This window comes from Mobula hypostoma, chromosome 21 (genome assembly GCF_963921235.1).
Source record: "Mobula hypostoma chromosome 21, sMobHyp1.1, whole genome shotgun sequence".
NCBI lineage: Eukaryota > Metazoa > Chordata > Chondrichthyes > Myliobatiformes > Myliobatidae > Mobula > Mobula hypostoma.
In genome coordinates this window covers 23160027-23182660 of record NC_086117.1, presented here as the reverse complement: position 1 = coordinate 23182660, position 22634 = coordinate 23160027, and the positions used below count along the sequence as shown (strand labels likewise).

The window sequence follows — 22634 nt, the reverse complement described above, 5'->3', positions numbered from 1 at the left end:
TGTCGGTATTGAAACTGCTTCTTTTCACGTTATTTATCAATGACTTGGATGGCGGAATTAATGGCTTTGTGGCCAAGTTTACAGACAATACTAAGATAAGGAAGCAGGAAATCTGAAGATGGACTTGGACAGATTGGGAAAATGGGCAAAGACGTGGCAGATGGAATGGAGTATGGCCATACACTTTGGTAGAAGGAATCAAGTCATAGAATACTTCCTCCGCATGGAGAAAATTTAAAAAGCAGAGGTGTAAATGGACTTGGGAGTCTTTCTCCAAAGATTAACTTGCAGGTTGAGTCAGTGACAAGAAAGGCAAATGCAATATTAGTATTCATTTAGAAAGGATTAGCTTACAAGAGCAAAGATGTAATACTGGGACTTTATAAGGCATAGGTAAGATTGAACTTGGAATATTGTGGACAGTTTCGGGCCCCTTATCTAAGAAAAAATGTGCTGGCATTGGAGAGGGTCAAGAGGAGGTTAATGAGAATGATTCCGGGAATGAAAGGGTTAACATATGAGGAGAATTTGATGACTCTGGGCCTGTACCCGATGAAGTTTAGAAGAATTGGGGGGGGAGGGTGGGAATCTCATTGAAACTTATTGAGTATTGAAAGCCCTAGAGAAAGAGTGGATTTGGAGAGGATGTTTCCTATAGTGGGTGAGTCTAGGACCAGAGGGCACAGCCTCAGAATAGAGGGATGCCCATTTAGAACAGAAATGAGAAGGAATTTCTCAAGCCAGGTGGTAGTGAATCTGTGGAATTCATTGCCATAGATGGCTGTGGAGGCCAGGTCACTGAGTATTCTTAAAGTGGAGATTGATAGGCTCTTGGTTAGTCAGGGCATCAAAGGTTACGGGGAGAAGGCAGGAGAATGGGGTTGAAAAGGATAATAAATCATCCATGATGGAGTGGTGGAGTAGACTCGATGGGCCAAGCAGCCTAATTCTGCTCCTATGTCTTATGGTCTTTTTCACAATTTAATCTCTCTGCAAATTGGCCACAATATTTTGAAATCCATTTCTTAGTAATGCACTAATACGTGTTCACATAGAAAACACTTACAGGAGGGCCTCGACTTCCTCGCATGCCTTGGGCACCTGTTTTTCCCTTTCGTCCCTGTAAAAATGAGAAATAATTATCTGAGTTTTGACAGTGAGATGTTATTTGCATAACCTTGTTATGTTGTACAGTAGACTTCATCACATGTTTACTTTTGTTTTCTTTCTGCAGTTCAGGTCATGAGAGAATAAGGCCTATGAGGTCCTGGCTTATAAAACTCTCTTTCATCAATAGTACTAACCTAAACTGGACACACGGGAGGCTGTGGTAAGACAAAGGACCCTCCAGGAAATCCTGTCGATTCTGGACAAAGTTTAATAGACAACTGCGCTGCTCCAAAGAGTGCTATATGGGGTAATTAGGCTCTACGATGAGTTAACCTATAGCTGCAGGAGTAATGACCTCCTTCTGTTAGACTCTGTTTACCACACCCTAGTATTGAGGACACCCTGTGCAATACCACCATCACTCCTTATCTGGACAGTGTGAATGTGCACCCATTACTGTATCATATTATGGTAATTCTTGTACTACCATCTTATCAGTGTGAACTTGTAAATCTTGTATATCTTATTTTTAAGATCACTTTTTTTTCTTTTTTACTTCTCTTCTAATATTTTTTATATCTATGCACTTGTAATGCTACTGTGATACAGTAATTTCCTCTGGGATCAATATTGTACCTATCTATCTAACCTGGTGCTGGAGTACCAGCTATTTGTTGTAGTCCCCCTTTGGTTCGATTGCTCTCAGTGCGATCAACGATCAAGAACAGAGCAAAACATGCACTGGTTTAGCCCTAGCAACAGAGATGCATTTCTTCCCCACTGTGACTATATTGTGAGAAACACTGTGGTCCCATTGCAAATGCTGACAGTTGAATTCCAGACTAATGAAAATTCTGTGGTCAGAATAAGGGAAAGAAAAAACTGCAATTGATCCACAGAGGCAGCAAATGAACAGTCAAGTATATTTTACATGCAGCAAAGAGTCAAAGGATGCTTAACTTTAGAGAGCAACATATAAGTTTATTTTTAAAAAATCCGAGATATTAGTGAGTATCCAATTATGGCTAGTTTCTAATACATAGATTTGGATTATTCTTATAATTCAGTGGTTACTGAATAGTCATCTTATATTGACTTGATTTCCGCACATTGGCAAATTGTACTTGTTCCTGCAAGAAGTAATGGGCAGAAATTGGGAGGGAATCTGTGTCTGCCTATTTCTGTAAAGCAAGGCAGGGCTTTAACAAAGTCAAGTTGACCTACTTCTTTCTTCTCCAGCTCTTGACCTTTCCCACCCACCTGGCTTCACCTATCACCCTCCAGCTAGTTTATTTCCCCTCCCTCCCACTTTTTTTATTTTGGCATCTTCCCCCTTCCTTCTCAATCCTGATGAAGAGCCTCGGCCTGAAACATTGACTCTTTAATCTTTTCCATAGAAGCTACCTGGCCTGCTGAGTTCCTCCAGCATTCTGTGTGTGTTGCTACTGTTCAACAGCTGCTCAACAGGATTTTCTTTCCCTTACTCCTGTTTACTGTCTCTTACGTTAATCTTCCGGAACACCGAGGAACATTGTGCTCTATAAAAAGCACTGCATTATTCTTAATATTGCTGTTTGAAAATCTGTTCATTCATTCATTATGTGCCTGGTCATATGATATGGGCGCTCATGGTCTTTCCATGACCATGATTGATCTTGGCAAATGTTGGAAGAATTTTTGTTCCTGGAAGTGGTTTAACATTGCTTTCTTCTGGGCAGTGTCTTTACAAGATACTCTGCAGTAATCTTCAGAGATTATCTGACTGGCGTCTGTGCTCGCAATACCAGGGCTTGTGAAACCTGAAAAATCTCTACAGTTCTTATTTGCTCTGCAGAACAGAGATAAAATATGCAAGGTGGCTTTCTTTACTATATAAGCACAACTTAAGTGTTACATACAGAAATGCTGCAGATTGAGACTGGCTCTATTGAATACAATGGACGTGGATTTCAATGACTAATCTGCTAATAACAACACTTTATTCCTCTCCTTTCAATAGCGTAGACACAAAGTGTCAGTATTCAGCGATTGGACGCACAGCATTGCCACAAACTGAAGCACTTATAGAAGCTGCAATCACTGGTAGTTTTTGGTGGTGCTGCTTCAGTAAAAGCTGGTAAATAGGTTTACTGGTTTTTTGGTTGGATCCCTTACTCAGTGAAACATCATAAAAGAATGAGCCTCGCTTGCCATCTCCCCAAGAACTTTTCAGAGCGGCCAAGTATTCTTGAACATGAATTGATGGAGGAATTGCCATTTAAACACCATGCACTGCTGAGGTATATAATTCCAGACAACATTTGGGAAACACATACTTGAGTAGGTTTCAGAAGGTTGGGCTCAAACTTTCTTTAATGTTGTCCAAAAAAAGCAGTGCGCATGACTATATCATATAATTCAAAACTGTTACAAAAGGTTTGATGATTACACTTTGGACTTTCCTTCAATGAAAGACTACCTTTCAACAGTAATTTTCCTAATGTAATTTTTTTTCCCTGCCTTTGGATGCCGTTGCACATGGAACACTTATTCCAAATTCCGTTCATCAGCTCTGATTTTCAAACTTGGCTTAGTTGTGAGGTCATGGAGCTGGTGGAAAGGTTCTTAATTACTTAAGTGAGAAAGCAATTGTGGGATTTGGACTTGTTTAAACCTTTCTTTCATTGCAGCTTAACTATTCTTTGCTATAATTTTACATTGAAGTCAGATGACAAAATTCTTCCCACACTTGGATAACAATTTCCAAAGTTGGTTAATTGTGCACTGTAATTAATCATTGTAAGAACATCTATGGATGAAGTAAGAAATGAAATCTTGTTGGTCTTTGCTCTCATGGTCCCAGAACACATCCTCCACCATCAAGAAAACTCACCAATGCCTCTTCTTTCTGAGAAGGCTGAAGAGAATGGGTCCATGCACACCAGTATGCAGACCATCCCACTCCCATTTGGGAAGAGGCAATGTAACATCCATGCCAGGACCACCAGACTCAGAAGCAGTTACTTTCCCTTAAGCTGTCAGGCTGATCAATGCCTCTGAACCCATCTCACCAATCCCCCCACCACCACTACAAACATATCACGCGTCAATTTATGTACACACAGTTACTTGTATAATGTGTTTTATAGGATTGCTTCTATATTTTTATTGTGTTTTATTGTTTTTTAAAAATAATGATTTTTATGCTTATTGTTTTTCTTAATGCTGCTTTGGATCTGGAGTAACAATTAGTTAATTCTTCATTACACTCATGAACTGATGAATGACAATAAACAATCTTGAATTTTGATAGTAAAGCATGATTCCCCAGCGCTGGCATGATGAAATATGAAAATTGAAATTAAAGCTAGTTCAGTTATATCCAAATATTTAATTATGTTTAAGAACCATGTTCTTCTTCTGAGGTTTTATGGCAGTTGGCAAACAGCTTTAAGATGCATTACTGCCACCTTCTGGATTGGAGTGTGGTTTAGGATATCTAAATCCTAGATAGTAAGAACCATGTTTTTCATTGACAGAAGCTCCATAAACTAAGTATTGAAATATACCGAGACACTGTTGTACAATAATAGAATTGGTATAAACTCTGCTCCTAGTCACGCCCAGAATCATTCTAATGTTGTCCTTATGGATTTCGAAGTGATTCATTTCAGAATGACACGGACATACAGTAAGCCTATGAGTTAATTTCATTCAGCACCTAACTCTACTCATCTTAAACACAGATCATGCATTTTGTAGAGAAAGATGACTTTAAATGGTTACTTAATCCTTTAATGGAACATTACAGGAGACCATTTGACCCAGTGGGTCCATTTGACTCAAAATAGAGCCAAGCCCACAGTCCTATTTCCCTTCTCTTTATTTCCCTGGAAGTTTACAACTTAGTCTCTCTCATGCTCACATACACCGCTTTGAAACTTTTTGCACTCACTTACACCAAAGAGTAATTTACAGTAATGAATTAACACTTACCATGTTTTTGGGATGTAGGGAGATACTAGGACATTCAGCAAAAGCCTATGCAATCGCAGGGAGAATGTGAGGCTAACCTCTCGTAAATAACACTAAAGGTAAGAAGATTTATAATAGATATTCTGGTGACTACTTTTCCCTAGATGTGACTTATGGTATTCACAGCGTAGAGAGTAATTTTGTGCCAAAACTACATGATGTATCACGAGGCAGAAAGTAAGATCGCGCAGTACTTGGACGCGTCGATGTTCGAAGTATGTGAATAATAAGTGCCGTGGAATGTACAACTGTTAAAATGTAGGACAAAACTATCAGGAATTGCATTATACTCCAAGTAGCCCGATAAAAAGCAAAAAAACAAGATTTAGAATACAGACACGTAGGTCTTCAGAGAAATGAACAGATGTAGAGAAGATCTGTTCAGTTCTGTCTTCAGTGCAAAGCTGAACCCCAATGCACATCCAACGCAATAGAAAGTTGTCAAGATCTGACAACCCCAATATTAGTTTAATGTAAGAATGTGAAGTTATAGCTTTGATGGAATACTTAAAACATACATTTTTTTTGCCTGGAAAACTGAAAGTATGCAATTACTTTGAATATTTTCCACTGATGGGTAGATCTAGTTAACTATGGTGGATAGACTGAGAACTATTGCTAGACAAGAAGGCAGTAACTAGAAAAGTTCTTTTCACACAGAAGATTCAGAGAATATGAAATACTTTATTACAAGTAGATGCCGAGCCAAAAATATATCATCTCAAAACAGAATTTAATTTCTATTCTAAAAGGAAGAAAGAACATGAGTGACCATAAAATGCAACATTGCTTTGTTTCTCTTGTTGAATTTTCTTGATTCTACATGATTGGTTACATGAAAGTGACCCACCTCTTGACCTTTAGATCCTTTTACACCTGGCTCACCTGGAGGTCCAGGATTGCCCTAGAAATTCAGAAGAAATAATCAAGGTATTAACTGCACTTCTCTATCTATCGCAAGCCACAATTTCTACAACATGAAAGATATCCTCCTCAACGTGGAATCAATTATTGTCACACTTCCCATCCATACAAACTCTCCTCCCACAGCACCATCATTTAAGTGATTCAATATTTGAGGTTTGATGGACAGAATTAAGAAATACTGATAGTTTTTATAAAATGAAATCTCAATCTTCAGGAGCGTTTATGTAACGTCAGCAACATGCTGATTTATATAAAGTTAGAAGAATGTACTTACTGGTGAACCTTGCTGACCAGGTTTGCCTCTCTCACCATCCAGGCCTTCTTGACCCTGCATGGAGTATATGTGCATTGATGTTAATGGTTCTAATATACAGGCAATCCATGTTGTTAATGGTGTTTTAAATTCAAGCACCCAAGTACCATTGCATTTCTTCATTGTGCATATGTCAATGTGTACAGTTCTAGCATAGTTTCATACTCTATGCCTCAGCTTATAGATAACACACTTGGCCTGCCCTTTTAAGCATCTTTGCCACCTGTTCTGTTATTCTTAAAAGATCTGTGGACATGCACTTCATGGAGAGCCTCCCTGCACCCACCATTTTCAAAGTCATCCCATTTACTGTATACCTTTCCTCTTGGATCTTTCCAAGTGCTTCGCTGGGTTGATTGCCACTTTTCTGCCAAATCAGGCCATCAACATCCTGCTGATATTGTAGTTTTATCAACCCTCTATCAATCACAGGGCAATTTTCGTATGCCACGTCCAATTACAGAACTGTTGAGATTTCATCATTAATCTGGGTAAATTTCATTTTGGATTGCATAGCTTTCAAAAAAAAAGCTTTGAAATCAGAGCTCTGTGCTAGAGTATTGTCCATTAATGGATAAAAGCATTTACAGTTTAGTAGTTAAGGCACATTCTTGCAAATTACATATAAGTTTAGTTGCTAATTATGTCATGGAAAACTGAGCCAAGTGTAACAGTTATTGCTGAAACAAAACAAAGAAGGGGCCTTCCTCCAATAGCAGCACACTGAGGGAAGAGGTAAACAACTTACAGGATAACCAGGATCTCCAGAATTGCCCCTGTCTCCCCGATCTCCAATAGGACCCTACAAACAATATTCCCTTCAGTTAGTTAAGTACTTTGTTCGTCTATTACATTGACTGAGAATAAAACTTTGGAAAATCTGCCCTGAAGCAGAAAATTTCTATTTAACTCTACAGCCTCTAACATGAACCTTCATGTTTATGTGTTCTAATTCTTATTTTGGTTTGATGTTCAGAGTGATGTTTCTACATAAGTTAACTGAGACTGTATATTATACAGAAGTCAAAAACACATGACTGAGATAATTGACAAAAATCTGGTGCAAAAACTGGAAGTTAAGGAAAACTTTACTTTTAAAGTTGCCTAAAGGTATCTGCTGAGAGCTGAATCTGCACACTGGTTACAATTTAATGACTGGAACCTGAATTGTTTTTGTGGTTCCCTGCAGAAGTTGTTGTCATACTGAAGAACATCTTGTGGCTTTGACTTATAATACTCCTTGTATTAGGTTGCATCAATTAATTGCATGCAGATATAGAACCCGTATTTGCATATGGCTGTCAAAACTTTTGCTTACTGTTTCTTTCATCGCTACTTTAATGGAGGCTATAACCTATTAAAAATTAATTTGGTGAAGAGTTTAATATCAGAATTCTTGATATCATATAATTTTCTGTGTCCAGAATGTGGACCTGTTGAATGTGTACTATCCTGTATTTGGTAAGCTGTTGGCTGAGAGAGAGATATCAAAACCCCAAACTTTGCATTCCTTTAGTGTATTCCCACTAATACTCTGGCAGGAAGGCTGAGTGTTCTCAGGCCATGATGACTTGAATCGTTCAACCAAAGGCATAGAAATAAGCAACAGACTACTCTTCATGACTCAGCTCTCATATGGTGCTCTGAAATACTGGGCTGAAGTTCATGGGCCTTGATCCATTGGCATGACTGTGTCAGGCCAGAAATGACACTAGCTTTTGTGGCTTGATGCTGAGGTAATTTGTTTCTCTTATTCTGCCATTTGGGTAGCAGGGTGGAGATACGTTACTACCAAAGGAGGTGTAAGGCGCTCCTTCCCTCCGCTAGCCTGCAGGTCACCCATGGGCAAGGTGTAATACCTGCACAGTCCACAATCTGGGTCACTTGAAGCCATGACAGCAGGTGGTGGATGGTCGTATGAGCAGCCGGTGCATATTACAGGTCCTGCTTATGCGACCACTGATGCCAGGCAGACAATCTCTGAAGAGTATTGATAATGGCTGGGATCACCTGTCTTGTAAAGACACTGCCCAGAAGGCAGCAATAGTAAACTACTTCTGTAGAAAAAATTGCCAAGAACAATCATGGTCTTGGAAAGAGCATGGGATTGCCTGCCTCATGAGACACAGCACATAACAAACAAATGAACAATTATGTCATTGGTATTTGCAAGGAATGGCCTCCCCAACTAGAACAAGGGGAATATTCAGATAAATATCCCAACTACTTCCTGTCTCTGGAGGAAATGTATTGAGGGGCCTCAGACATAGGCAGATTGATCCAGCCTGCAAATATCCATTCCTGGGGGCCAGGCCCTCGCATGGTGCATGCGGCCTATGTAGAGCATTCTTCCTTAGGTAGGGCAGTGGCACTCAACCCAGAAGCAGGATAAATATTAAAACAACAGCAGTGGGGGAGCTTGTAGTTACTACACGGTGGCCATCACCAATAAAGTTAAAGAAGCAATGACTTCTTACAAGTTGAGAAAACATTGGAGTTAAAAGGGATTCCTAAGTGGACATTGAACCCATGAACACTACCTCACTTTTTTAATATATATATTTCTGTTTTTTGCACTGTTTTTAATCTATTCAATATATGTATACTGTTATTTATTTATTTATCTATCTATCTATCTATCTATCTTCTATGTTATGTATTGCATTGAACTGCTGCTGCTAAGTGAACAAATTTCATGACACATGCCGGCGATAGTAAACCCGATTCTGATTCTGGAAGCTGGCAAGTGTGCCAACATGCAGACAATGGTTAGAAGTTAAGGAAGCAGTTTCAAAGATCTAAAGGCATTAAGAATAATACTCTACCCTGTCACCGGGTGGGCCAGCTGGTCCTTCCATCTTCCCATCATCCCCTTGTTCACCCTGGAGCAGAAGAAAAACACTGTTAATAACACTTTTAAGTAGACTCTGGGAAACAGTTATAAGTAGGTCTAACCTAAGGTCCAATGAGGTGTTAGTGATCTGATTACTATGACAATAAAAGAAAAAACAGGACAAAAGTAGAGAAAACAAGAATACTATTTACTTATTTATTTTTATTTGAGGTACAGTATGGAATAGGCACTTCCAACCCTTTGAGCTGCACTGTCTCGTGGCCCCTGGCCCCTGGCAACCGCGATTTAATCCCAACCTAACCACAGGACAATTTGCAATGACTAATTAACCTACCCGGTACGTCACTGGACTGTGGAAGGGAACTGGAGGACCCGGAGAAAACTCACGTCATCCACTGGGAGGACGTAGAGACTCCTTACAGAGGACGCTGGAATTGAACTCTGAAATCTGACGCTCTGAGCTGTAATAATGCCACGCTAACTGCTACTGGAAAGGGATTTTTTCCAGTAAGCCGACTCTTCACTGATGATTGAACCTAAACCTTTGAGACTCTTAAGAATTGGCAGACTTGCTACACTTCTAGATTTCTAGATAATATTACTTAATGCCAGTGTTGTTAACTTCAGAATTAAGTAAAGATTTATTGGAGTATTAATATCCACATTAGCAGCATTACTACAGAAGAAAGATTTTCACTAATTTCTACACAGATAGTCGTATTGTAAAATGTCACAAAATATTTCAGTTTTGACTCCATTAGACTGCATTCAGTTCAGGAAGATGTGAAAGTTAGGGCAAGGACGAATTCTGGCAGGAAATACAGTTATTGGATAGATTCAGGTTATTCTCTCCAAAGTCGATCAGATCCAGTAAAAACCCGATGGAGAAATTTTAAATTAGGATGGATGCTGATAGAAACACCCACATCATGGATTGTAGCTCAGGTATGGCCCATGGCATCTCCTGACTGGGCTTGCTGGAGGATAAAGTTTCCTTCTCTTTTGGCAGGCCTCAGGATCAGGGCTGCAGTTTTGTGGGAAATGAGGTGCCTGATGAGGCCAGTATGGGAACTGCAGATGAAGCCAGAGATATGCACGTATTACCAGCCAACCTCCACCCTATTCCCTCTGTACGGACAACCTTTCCTCTTCCCTCTCAGTCCTCGCTCAGAACATTGACTTACACCTTTTGTCTTCACAGACGCTGCTTGACCCACTGATTCTTTCAGCACTTTGTTTTTTTTGTCCGCAATCAGACATAAAAACAATACAGAATGTCTAACTGAACCAAGTGGGTATAATTAGGGTCCTGATACTAGGGGTGCTGATATGAGCATAGGTTCCAGTGAATTTAAAGACTTTGTTGGTGGTATCTTTCCAGTGTTTTGACATGCCTGCAGTAGATAGTCCGGATTTCATGAGGAGACGTACGTCCAGTAGACTACAGGTTTTGTGGCGGGTGTGAAACCTTGATCTTCAAACACTCTTTTCCTCAGTTGGCCAGTCAGAGCGGCAAGGTTGCATAGCGGTTAGCGGAAGGCTTTATAGTGCCATCTCCTGCCACTGTCTTTAAAGAGTTTGTACATTTTCCCCATGATCACACGGCTTTCCTCCAGGTAGGGAGCTGTGGGACACTCTGCTGGGACGGGAAGCTTAGTGATGTCTACAGGCCGTCCCTAGCTTCCTTAGACTGTGTTGGTTGTTGACACAAACGACATATTTTTCTGTACTGTACACTTCAATGTGGGGTATATGGGGTGTCAGGGGGGGTAGCACCTCTGGTGGGGGAACATGTCGCGTCCTTTTCAAGGCAGTTAGTCCACCTTTGGTCCCCACCTGGCACTCAGCTCTCACCTGTGGCTCCCCGTAGCTGTTTGCATGCGACAGCGGCCACACCCCGGGCAACGGCTTCGACAAGCCGGCTAAACCAGGTGAGAGTAGCTGACGGTGAGATAGGGAGTTGTTTATCTCAGCATGTGAAGACAGACTCCGGCAGAATGAACGGACGAGACCGATGGAAGGTCCAACGGTCAAGAAAGCGGTCTCTGCAAGCGTCGTGGAACGTGTAGAGCAGGACAAGACACAGAAGACGTCCTGGTCATCCACTGCGCCTAGTCCCATCTCTAGCTGTCTTGACTCTGTCTTGCCACTGGATCCAGATGGGAACTGAGAAGAGAGAGTGAGGCTGACGCTGTGCAACTCTCCCTCACTTAAATCCAAATCAAGCGCTAGTCTTGACACCATCATAAAGCTGGCTGGTGGCGCAGTGACATCAGCGCTGGACTCTGGAGCGAAGATTTCCGAGTTTGAATCCAGTCGGGCCGCTCCCGGGCACGCTTTCCATCCGTGCTGGGTTGAGTGTTGAGGTCTCGACACTCAACCCGTAAAAAGTACTAATGGTGTCCAGGTCTTCATTGATGACGATGGACGAACCTTATGCGTCAATGTACACACGATAAATAATACAAATTGTAATCTTTGATCAATGTCTGCGTTGGTGCATTGTAGACAACGCTGAGTGTCCTAGAAACATAGAAACATAGAAAGATAGAAAATAGGTGCAGGAGTAGGCCATTCAGCCCTTCGAGCCTGCACCGCCATTCGGTATGATCATGGCTGATCATCCAACTCAGAACCCTGTACCTGCCTTCTCTCCATACCCCCTGACCCCCGTAGCCACAAGGGCCATACCTAACTCCCTCTTAAATATAGCCAATGAACTGGCCTCAACTGTTTCCTGTGGCAGAGAATTCCACAGATTCACCACTCGCTGTGTGAAGAAGTTTTTCCTAATCTCGGTCCTAAAAGGCTTCCCCTTTATCCTCAAACTGTGACCCCTCGTTCTGGACTTCCCCAACATCGGGAACAATCTTCCTGCATCTAGCCTGTCCAATCCCTTTAGGATTTTATACGTTTCAATAAGAACCCCCTCAATCTTCTAAATTCCAACGAGTATAAGCCTAGTCGATCCAGTCTTTCATCATATGAAAGTCCTGCCATCCCAGGAATCAATCTGGTGAACCTTCTTTGTACTCCCTTTATGGCAAGAATGTCTTTCCTCAGATTAGGGGACCAAAACTGCACACATTACTCCAGGTGTGGTCTCACCAAGGCCTTGTACAACTGTAGTAGTACCTCTCTGCTCCTGTACTCGAATCCTCTTGCTATAAATGCCAGCATACCGTTCGCCTTTTTCACCGCCTGCTGTACCTGCATGCCCACTTTCAATGACTGGTGTATAATGACACCCAGGTCTCGTTGCACCTCCCCTTCTCCTAATCGGCCACCATTCAGTCCTAAGGCTCAAGTCATTGTGGGCAGTAGGAGGGACCCATCACCATTGAGGAGTGAAGGTAATGCTGAATAAGTGAACAGGGAAAGGATCATGGCAGGAAAGGACCAGGTAAGTTAGGTACTGGATGTCTGAAACAAAAAAAAGATGCCGGAGGTGAATTTTATTTACAAACGTACTAGCCTTTTAAAATCTTACTTTCACTGCAAAAGCAATGTTTTTGGGCCACTCCTAATTACCTTAAGAAACATATTGGTGCTTTTTTATTTTCTGCTGAAGATATTTCAAAACGGCTAATGGCTAGTTCCAGGAATGATGAGGCACCGGTGTAACATTTCCAAGTCGGGAAGGTGTGAAGCCTCCAGGCTGTTGTGCTTCGGTGTGCCTGATACCCTTGTCCTTGGTGTGGAGGACAGACGATACTGTTGCTGTCAGAATAGCCTTGGTGAACAGCTGGACTGCATCTTGTAGATATACTGTATATCGTAACATCTGCTGCCAGAGGAGTCGGGAATGAACATCAGAGTGCAGGATATGGGCTAAACAGGAGGATTGTAGGACAATGTTGAGCTTTGGGGAGTTCTAGGAACTCTAGGCAAGTGGAGAGTAGTCCACCACATTCCTGGTGGAAAGGTTTTGGGCTATCAGCAGATGAGTCACTCATTGTAGTCTTTGACCTGCTGTCTCAGCCACAAGAAACCCCAGATGTTGGAATCGGGAGCGAAAAAAAAAGCAAACTGCTGGTGGAGCTCAGCAGGTCAGGCAACATCTGCAGAGGGAGATGGAGAGCTGACGCTTTGTGTCGAGACCCTTCTCCTGGATTGAAAAGAGCAGGGAGTAGAGGGCCAGCGTGAAGTGAAGAGGCAGGGCAAGAGCTGGAAAGTGATGGGCAGATCCAGGTCAGGAGGGTGACCGATGGATGGAGAGGGAAACAGTGGCAGGCGGAGGCAAGGAAGGGCTGCAGATGACGGAATCTGATAGGAAAAGATGGTCAAACGTGGAACTGAACAAGTAGGCTGGTGAATAGATAAGAACAGGGGTGGGGGTGGGGGAACCCAGTGGGAGGAGTGTGTGGGTGGTTGGCAGATGGAGTGGGAGGAGGAGGGGGAATAAACTGAGTGATTGGGGGCTGCGAGAAGAGGATGGGTGTGTTGGGCAACCCGGGTGGAGAGGGAAAGGGACAGAGGGTCAGCAAGTTAGCAGAAACGGGAGAATTCACTGTTCACGGGCGGGTTGTGGACAACCCAGCTGGATTATGAGATGGCTCATAAAGAGGTAATTTAAGATGGACAGTTTCCCGATTTGGACAAACATATAGGACAGACAAGGTAAGGATGACAGCTTCCCCCCCCCTTCAGAGCTCTTTGTGGTTGTGAAGTCCATATGGTCACCACCCTCTAGGAGAAGAAATTTCTTTTAACATAGTCCTAAAGGGCCATTGGCTGAGGCTGTGACTCCTCAGCCAGCTCGGGGAATCAATCTTCTCACACTCAGGCTCTCTCAGCTGGTCAGAAATTAGTATGTTTCAATTAGAACCCCTCTCCTTATTCTAAATTCTGGCAAACACAAACTTTGCCACCCTAGTCTCATCTAATAGAGCAGCCCACCATCCTTCAAATCAGTATGCTGAGCTTCTGTTGCATACCCTCCTGGCAAGTGTAAATGTTCTCAGATCAGGAGATCAGAACTGCACACAATACAAAGTGTCAGCATAACCTTCACAGTGAGTTCAAAGCCAAGACAGCCTTGTTCCTAGACTTAAATCTTCTCACTCTGAAAGCCAACTTCTGCCTTCCTAGCTGCTTGCTGCTTCATACTTGCTTTCAGTGGTGGGAACTGATTATTCACTCACGCTCAGTATTTCCAGCATTCTCACTTATTTCAGGCTTACAGCAAATTGTGGTATTGGCACTCCACAATTCCAGAATTGTCTTGCTTGCTCTCAATTGTCCTCCATCTCCTTCCAATCTCAATAAGAATGTCTGTATCAGTCAAGCTCGGATGGTATTGGAGGCAACACCTGATTCTTCCAGCTTAGAACAGGTAGGGCAGGTATTTGTATGATTTTTATCCTGGGAGAGGATGATAGAAGAAGGTCGCTTGTGCTTTCCTCTTGTAGATGATGCATTAAATTTGACAATTCATTCCTCCAAGAGGACTGCAGCCTTGTTGTAGGGTTTGGAGGCTTGCGTGCGTCAATGACCCGGAGATCTGTGTTGGCTGCAGTCCGGGCTTTGTGCATGGACTCTTGGTAGGGTCACCCATGCCAAACAGGTCAAAGGGTAGAGGCCAGACTAAGAGTGGTCCACCAGGTTTCAGGGTTCAGCTCAGGGTTAACAACCCTGACAGGTAGAACAAAACTGTTACAGAAGCGGCAAAGAAGAATCATTCTACATCTGAATGCGACGGTATTCCTGAGTCTCCACCTGGGACTTGCACGACTGACAGTAGTGAGAACCGAGAGAAAGCTACTGACATGATGAAAGAAGCCCCGAGCACCGCCAGAGATGGGAGAACCTTCATTTCTGCCCTAACCGCCATCGGCATAATGGGCAGTACGTTGACAATTCAGTATTCAAATTTGCATGGGAGGGGACTAACTAACAGCTCATTCATTGGCTGAATGGTTCTCTGTGCTGTTTCATTCTATGATTCTATGTTTTTTTTAAAGGAAGAGTGATGAAAAATGAAGCTCAGAATTTGACTGAAAAGGCAGTTTTGGTCCTTACAAGTCAAAATGCCAGACATTACGAAACAGTGTTTTTTTCCTAATCTTCCAGTGAAACAAGATCTTTCTTATGGGGCTGTGCGCAGACAGCAAGTTAATTTCAACTGTCAGGACTTGGCAGTAGTTCCCACCTTTTGGTCTGCTGGAGAATCCTGGGGAGTTTGTTTTCCTGGCAGCTGAGCCCAGCTGAATCAGAGCCAGTTTTTAATCACAGATAATGTAGAAGTGATTCAGCACTGAACCATCGGACTCTGCTTTTAAGGCCGAGTTTGGAGAACTCATTTCTAAACCAATCAAGAAACTCCAAACATCATGACAATTGGAAAATGGGAGTAATTAGAGTTAAAATGGTTTGGGAGTCAGATGGTTTCCATCTCCCAACACAGCAATCACTCCCTCTGATGAATGTAATAAAAAAAATTAAAGCATAACTGTTATATTTGGTAATACTCAGCTGGTTGCTCCTGTCCGCCCCATTTTACGATTGAATTTTACAAATAAAAAATTATACAAAGTGAGTATTATTTGAAACCATTAAAAATTCTGTTTGTAAATGAGAGAATAAGCTGTAATTCTGAAGCATTATTCAACGTATGTGAACAAAATTTCAAGGAAATAGGCTTTTAGTTGCGAAAAGTATGTTTAATATACAAACATATTTGTTTTAAAATTTCCTTTCTCACATTACTATGGTTATATTAGTGTGAATAAAATAAATGCCTCGTAATATTTTCAGACAAATGTTTTTCAAACAAATTGATTGGGCCAGATCATGCTGGACCCCAAAGGACCACCAGGACGGTTGCTCATACACCCTCATTTACTTCTTCATATGCGGACAAGCTTAGCCTAACACCAGAGAGGCAGGGCAAGTCCCAAAGCCGGTTCTTTGGCAGTGTATGTCTGAATATCACCTTAGAGATAGTTAAGGACTATTTAAATAACTTTAAAAACATCAATAAAAATTATAAATACTAAAATACTGCCATTTAATATCAAATAATAAAACATATGAAAAAGGAAAGTAATACTAGCACTTAATCTGCATTTGCCATTTTCCACCAGGACTGGCTAATCCAGTCATACAAATAGGGTCACCATATTTTGTAAATTAGCTCAGGGCTCGCTACTTTCACGATCAAGACTTCAAAGTCAGGAGGAAGCTCAATATCCGCTAGCCAACAGCGATCCCTACATTCCTCCGTGCTTCTGAGACATGGACTACCTAAGCACTGGAGATATCTCACGAATATTGTTGCAGAATCTTCGCTTTCATTGTCAAGGTACATGAGCATAAGTCAGTGCCCTCTGCCGGGTCAGCGTCTCAGCAGTTGGCTCTGCTGCATTCTTATGCTCAGCAACGGTCTCTTAAAACAGGCACTCTATTCTGACTTCTCTCATGGTAGAGATTATCATATGGATAAAGCAGAAGATTCAGGGATGTTCTCATTGAAAAGGTGCGATTTATCCTCTGAACTGCAGGAGAAGGAGCACTAAGTACGTTGAGTCCAGTTGTCAGAAGGAACCAGAAATCCAGTGTAAACAGTGCAAAGAGAGTAGCAGCACCCAAACAAGCCCAACATTCACCCCATCAGGCACTTTCTAACCATTCCACAATGGTCATTTCACCACTCAGAGCCCACAGGACTAGAGAGGAAGCTAATCACCCTTGGCCATCAAGGGATTGCCAAAGAATAAGAGAAAGAGGAAATGAACAAGCCAATGTGATGAGCATTGGCTTTCTCTTTCCAGGACATCAGTTGGGATCAACAGTGCGTTGAACACTGCAGACGGTTGCCAGATATGCAAGTCTATGATCATGGGATCACTTTAGACTCTTGTTTGGACCAAGTATACACAAAAATGCGAAACGAACTAAGCTAGGAACAGTTGTTACTCAGCTTTTTTTTGAGCCCCGTGTAGTCAGAAGCTAATTAATCACATGTGCAATTTCAATCTTTTTGAAATTAAATCATCCAGTTATGCCAACATTAAAAGTTTTGTCACTATCAAAACTATATTTATTTGACAACAGTAAAATAATCATTTTAAGATGCATTCATTATTATGATATTATGTATATAACATCTTGACAGTGCTTCCCAATGACTGCTCTGTGGACTGGTGCTAATGTGTAGAAACATTTTGCCAATCCACGTGAGATTAGATAAAAATGTATACTTATATACTTTTAAGGAGGGAAACATTGACACAGACTTCCTTTATTTCCAAGAAGAGTAGAATTTCACAAAACCCCAAATAGTTCATAGTGAGGTCACATTCTGATCTACTGCAACTGCACTTTGGCTCATCCGTTGAGCAGGGTACGGGAGTGGTCCTTTGGGTACATGGCCAGGTGTGTGATTGAAGATGGGGAGGTGGGTAGGTAAGTGTTCAGAACCAGGTGTGTGGAACATGGGCCAGGAATGTGGTTGAAGCAGTGGGGGTTGAGAATCTAGGCAGGTGTATGACTTAAATTATGGGTTGTGATCAGAGAATGGACAATAGTAAACATGTGAAATAGCAACTAGAGTGGCCTATTGTGGGCCGGCTGGTAGTGCAACGACATCGGCGCCAGACCCGGGAGCGGAGGTTCCCAAGTTCGAAACTAGTCAAGTCCACCTCCGAGTATGCTTTCCACCCGTGCCAGGTTGAGTGTCAAGATCGTAACTCGACCTCGTAAAACAGAGGGAAAATACTATGAAAATGTCTGTGCGGGGAGTGGTGCGCCACACAGTCTCTCTCTCTCGCTCTGCATCGCACAGACACGCGGATGCAGACGTATAGACTCGCATGCACGCAGGCACATGCCAAAAAAAAAAATGAGTGGCCTATTGTATCTTTCCCTCCTGCTCCATCTTTCAGGCAGATCTTGGCTGTTTTTCTATCTTATTATTCTCCAAAAAATATCCATCACTTACTTCCATACTATTTAAAAACCCATGAATCTCTGTCCTGAAATGAATATCAGGTACTTTGATAAATTTACTTTGAACTTCTGAATATACAAAATTATTGAATATCCACAGCTCTCGGAAATGGAAAATTTCAAGGATTTACAACGTTTTTAGAAGAAGAAATTGCTCGTTATCTCAGTCCTTAACTGTCTGATCCATATTTTGAGACTGAGGTTCCTGTACCAGCCACCCAAAGGTTTAGATGGCCCAGACAAAGGAAACATCTGCCCAGCATCCACCTCACCAGGATCATTAACAATTTTATATGCTTCAATGAAATTAGATCTTATTCGCATAAACTGGAGGGAGTATAGACTAGTCTACTCAGTGTCTCCTCATGAGACAAACCCTCATTTTACTCCCTATAAGGAAAGAATATTCTTCTTTTGGTAAGGAGACCAAATTTATGAACACTACTCACACCCTAAATCCAATCACTTTCAAATTAAGTAAAATATACTTTCCTAATTGCTTGTGATCCATGTAAAAGAATACCCAGATAGTGATTTACTTATTAAAGTAAAACCTGACCTGAACCCAAATGACCACAGGTGAGTTAAATCTGACCTGCAACATGGTCCTTAATAACTTCTTTTCCACATGCAGTCCCACCTGAGCCAATCCAGATAAACTTGCAGAATATGATGTGCAAGCTCTGGGACTTAGACAGAGTGATATCCTTGCTTGGAAAATAAACACCAAGAATGGTGAAATCTTCCTTTCACTTCGTATTAATGAAACCAACACACGATCATGGCACTAAGGCAAACTTGAAGCTGATGTCCAATAAACTCACTACAACTCAGGGAAGCATTCACTGTGCAATCCCTTGCACACTCTGTTGTAGACTCAAAGTTAAATTTGGAATCAACATACCAGTCTTAAGCTGCATGTACAGTATACCAGAATGTCCGCTTGGGTACATGTATCTTGTCTGCCTGAATCTGGGCATTTTTGCATGCAGACTTGCTGGTGACCATTTCTTCAAGAGCTATCATGGTTTTCTTAAAGGCTTGGTCCCCAGTGCCCAGGAATCAAATATCTGCTGGCTTGATATGTGAAATAGGAACTAGAGTGGACTATTGCATATTTCCATCCTGCTCCATCGTTCAGGCAGATCTTGGCTGTTTTTCTACTTCATTATGCTCCCGAAACCTCCCACCCCGCTGGCCCAACTTCCATACAACTTAAGAACCCATGAATCTCTGTCCCAAAATGAATATCAGGGTAGTACATGAACCCTTTCTGAAACTTACAACAACATTTTCAGTTTCAAATAAAGTCATTTACTTTTAATATGGTTAAGGTCCCTTGCTCTACCTATTGAGATTTTTGGGTCGATGAAATGTTGGCTTAAAAGTTCTTTGGTGATGCTATGAATTGGCCAATGCTATTCATACAGTTCCCTTCAGTGAATCTGAGTCTGGAAACTGGGATGGATGTGAAGGGTTGGGAGGTGGTGGTAGAAAGAGGGTTGGAGGTGACGGTGGAAAGAGGGTTGGGAGGTGACGGTGGAAAGAGGGTTGGGAGGTGATGGTGGAAAGAGGGTTGGGGGTGATGGTGGAAAGAGGGTTGGGAGGTGATGGTGGAAAGAGGGTTGGGAGGTGATGGTGGAAAGAGGGTTGGGGTGATGGTAGAAAGAGGGTTGGGGTGATGGTAGAAAGAGGGTTGGGGTGATGGTAGAAAGAGGGTTGGGAGGTGATGGTGGAAAGAGGGTTGGGGGTGATGGTAGAAAGAGGGTTGGGAGGTGATGGTGGAAAGAGGGTTGGGGGTGATGGTAGAAAGAGGGTTGGGGGTGATGGTAGAAAGAGGGTTGGGGGTGATGGTGGAAAGAGGGTTGGGAGGTGATGGTGGAAAGAGGGTTGGGAGGTGATGGTGGAAAGAGGGTTGGGAGGTGATGGTAGAAAGAGGGTTGGGGTGATGGTAGAAAGAGGGTTGGGGTGATGGTAGAAAGAGGGTTTGGGAGGTGATGGCAGAAAGGGGGTTTGGGAGGTGATGGCAGAAAGGGGGTTTAGGAGGTGATGGTAGAAAGAGGGTTGGGGGTGATGGTAGAAAGAGAGTTGAGGGTGATGGTGGAAAGAGGGTTGGGGGTGGTGGTAGAAAGAGGGTTGGGGGTTATGGTGGAAAGAGGGTTGGGAATCAGGGGCCTGATATGGCCTGAGGTTATGGGGATGGGACCTTGGAGAATGGGGTCTGCTTTGTCAGTTTGAGGCATTAGGAATGGGAGGAAAGGTCTTGAAATCAGGACCTTTAGTGGTGGCAGTTGGGATATCAGAAGAGGGATCCAGAGAATGGGGTTTGAATCTGGGCTTTGGAAAGGAGCTGTGCCGGTCTGTGGGGTCAGCACAGTGGGAAGAGATTTGGAGGTGTGCAGGAGAAGGTAAAGATGTTACAGGGGCTATTTGTGTCAGATTCTAGTAGTGTGTTTCAATCTGCTGCAAGAAGGCACCTTTAAATAATCCTGTTAAAAGCTCAGTTGTTCCCAAAGTCACCCTTGCTGTTAATACATAAAGAATAGGAGCAAAAATAGATCACATCATCTCTTGAGAGTCCTCTGCTATTCAGTAAGATCATTGCCTGGCTTCACTCATCTGCCTGTTCCCCATTATGCTTGACTACACTTTCTGACCAAGAATCTGTCTGCCTTAACCTTTGAATATACTCAATAATTCAGGTTACCCAATGCTCTGAGAATAAAGATCCACAACTATTACTCAAGAAATCACTTTTCACTTCTGACTATAACGAGCAACTACTTATTCTGAAATTATGACCCCCCCCCAGTTCCAGTAGAACTATGAGATGAAACATCCTCACATTATCCTCCCCCCTTTCATGCCACCTCAGAACCTTGTATGCTTCAATAAGATCATGTTTTGTTCTTCTATTCTCATTCGACAACCTCTTCATTTCAGCAATCAATTTGATGAATCTTCCCCGAACTGCCTCCCAATGCAATTATTTCCCAAAGTACACTGGAACCGTACATAGTATTTCAGGCGAGTTTCACCAAAGCATTCATAGTTAAGCTAATTCTTGTACTTCTTTCTTTCTGCAACAAAGAACAACATTCCTAAATACGCTACCTTTCTGTATTTAGTAACAATGACATTCAGGATCATCTATATTGCAACATTTTGCCTCCATTTATGTATTATTCTATTTCTTTATTCTTCCAACCTCACAATCCCGATCTTTTACTCTTTTAGTTGAATTACTCTTTTGCAGACTTTCTTCTCCAGTCTTGACCCAGGACAACACTGTTTATTCATTTCCATACGTGCTGCCAGACCTGCTGAGCTCCCCCAGTGTTTTGTGCGTGTTGCTATTGTTTTGCCGACCTTTGTTGTCCTCCTCACACCTCAGTTGTAGTCAAGCGAGGCTTTTGAAGTGACCACTGGAGACACCTTTTCTCTGGGCAAAACAGTCGTTCTCAATTGTAATAATCAGAGGCAGGAGCAGGTAATGCATTTTCTCCCTCCACTAGAAAATGATGAAATAAACAGAGCAAGATCATGGCAAAACTGAGTTCTCCACTATATTTCGACTCTGAAAATATCTCATGTACTTACTTTCTGAGAGTGTCAGAGCACAGAGTGGAGAGAAAAGGGTTTGGTCTATAAATTGCAGCTGGGATCAGAGGTTAGAGATGAATCTCTGCCTTGGGGAGATAGTGATAGTGGTGAGATTGTTGTTCCTATTCGTGCCTTGTGTCTCTCAGGCAGCAACCTTTAGCACATCTGTTTTTTAAGAGGCCAAGTTGTTAATTCGACACTCAACCCTGCAAGTGTGGAAAGGAGAAGGCCGGATTCGAACCAGGGATCACTTGCCTCAAAGTCCAGTGCTGATGCCACCACACCACTGGCCAGGCTACAGTGTTGAGTGGAGTTTGCTTATTTTCTATCAAGTTATTATCGATAACCGTCTACTCTTAAATTGTCTGGCCCAAGCTGTCCTCCATTGCAAGGGATGCATTGGTTTGGGAAATCTGAGACATGCAAGGCCAGGTGGGGATGGAAGGTAAGCATTTTCTATTGAGTCTAAAGCTTCTAAACCTGGGACTCAAAACTTCCTTTGGCAGCTGGACCATTGACTTCCTGACCAATTCTCCTCAACCAGTGAGGATTGCAACGGGTCTGCCACGAACAATCATCACAACTCTGGTGTCCCACAAGACTGCATCCTCAGCCCGCTGCTCTACTCCCTATACACTCAAAGGCCACGTGGTCAGATTCTTCTCTAGCTCCACCCACAAGTCTACAGATGACATCACAGACATCCCACGCTGCAAAAACTCATTTCAGGGAGGTAACAGACCCCCCCCCACCCCCGGTCGACCTCCAAGGGTGTATGTAATACCTTGTTTAGTGACTTTCTCTAATCTGTAAACCAAGTTGGGTGTATGCAGAAAATGTGACATTAAAATATGTACATATATT

General features: G+C 42.4%; 1 protein-coding gene across 2 annotated transcripts in view; it reads right to left on the bottom strand.

Annotated features, from left to right (window-relative positions):
- The window catches only part of col27a1b (collagen, type XXVII, alpha 1b), a 483649-nt gene that overhangs the window by 49999 nt on the left and 411016 nt on the right, over positions 1–22634 (bottom strand). For both annotated transcript variants that reach the window (XR_010021219.1, XM_063073617.1), the window contains exons 42-46: positions 9190–9246; positions 7113–7166; positions 6326–6379; positions 5975–6028; positions 1067–1120 (exon numbers count right to left, since the gene is read on the bottom strand). Coding sequence is in view for 1 of the 2 variants with exons in the window: in XM_063073617.1 (XP_062929687.1) it covers positions 1067–1120; positions 5975–6028; positions 6326–6379; positions 7113–7166; positions 9190–9246 (273 nt within the window). In the remaining variant the exon portion in view is untranslated. The remainder of the gene's footprint in view (positions 1–1066; positions 1121–5974; positions 6029–6325; positions 6380–7112; positions 7167–9189; positions 9247–22634) is intronic.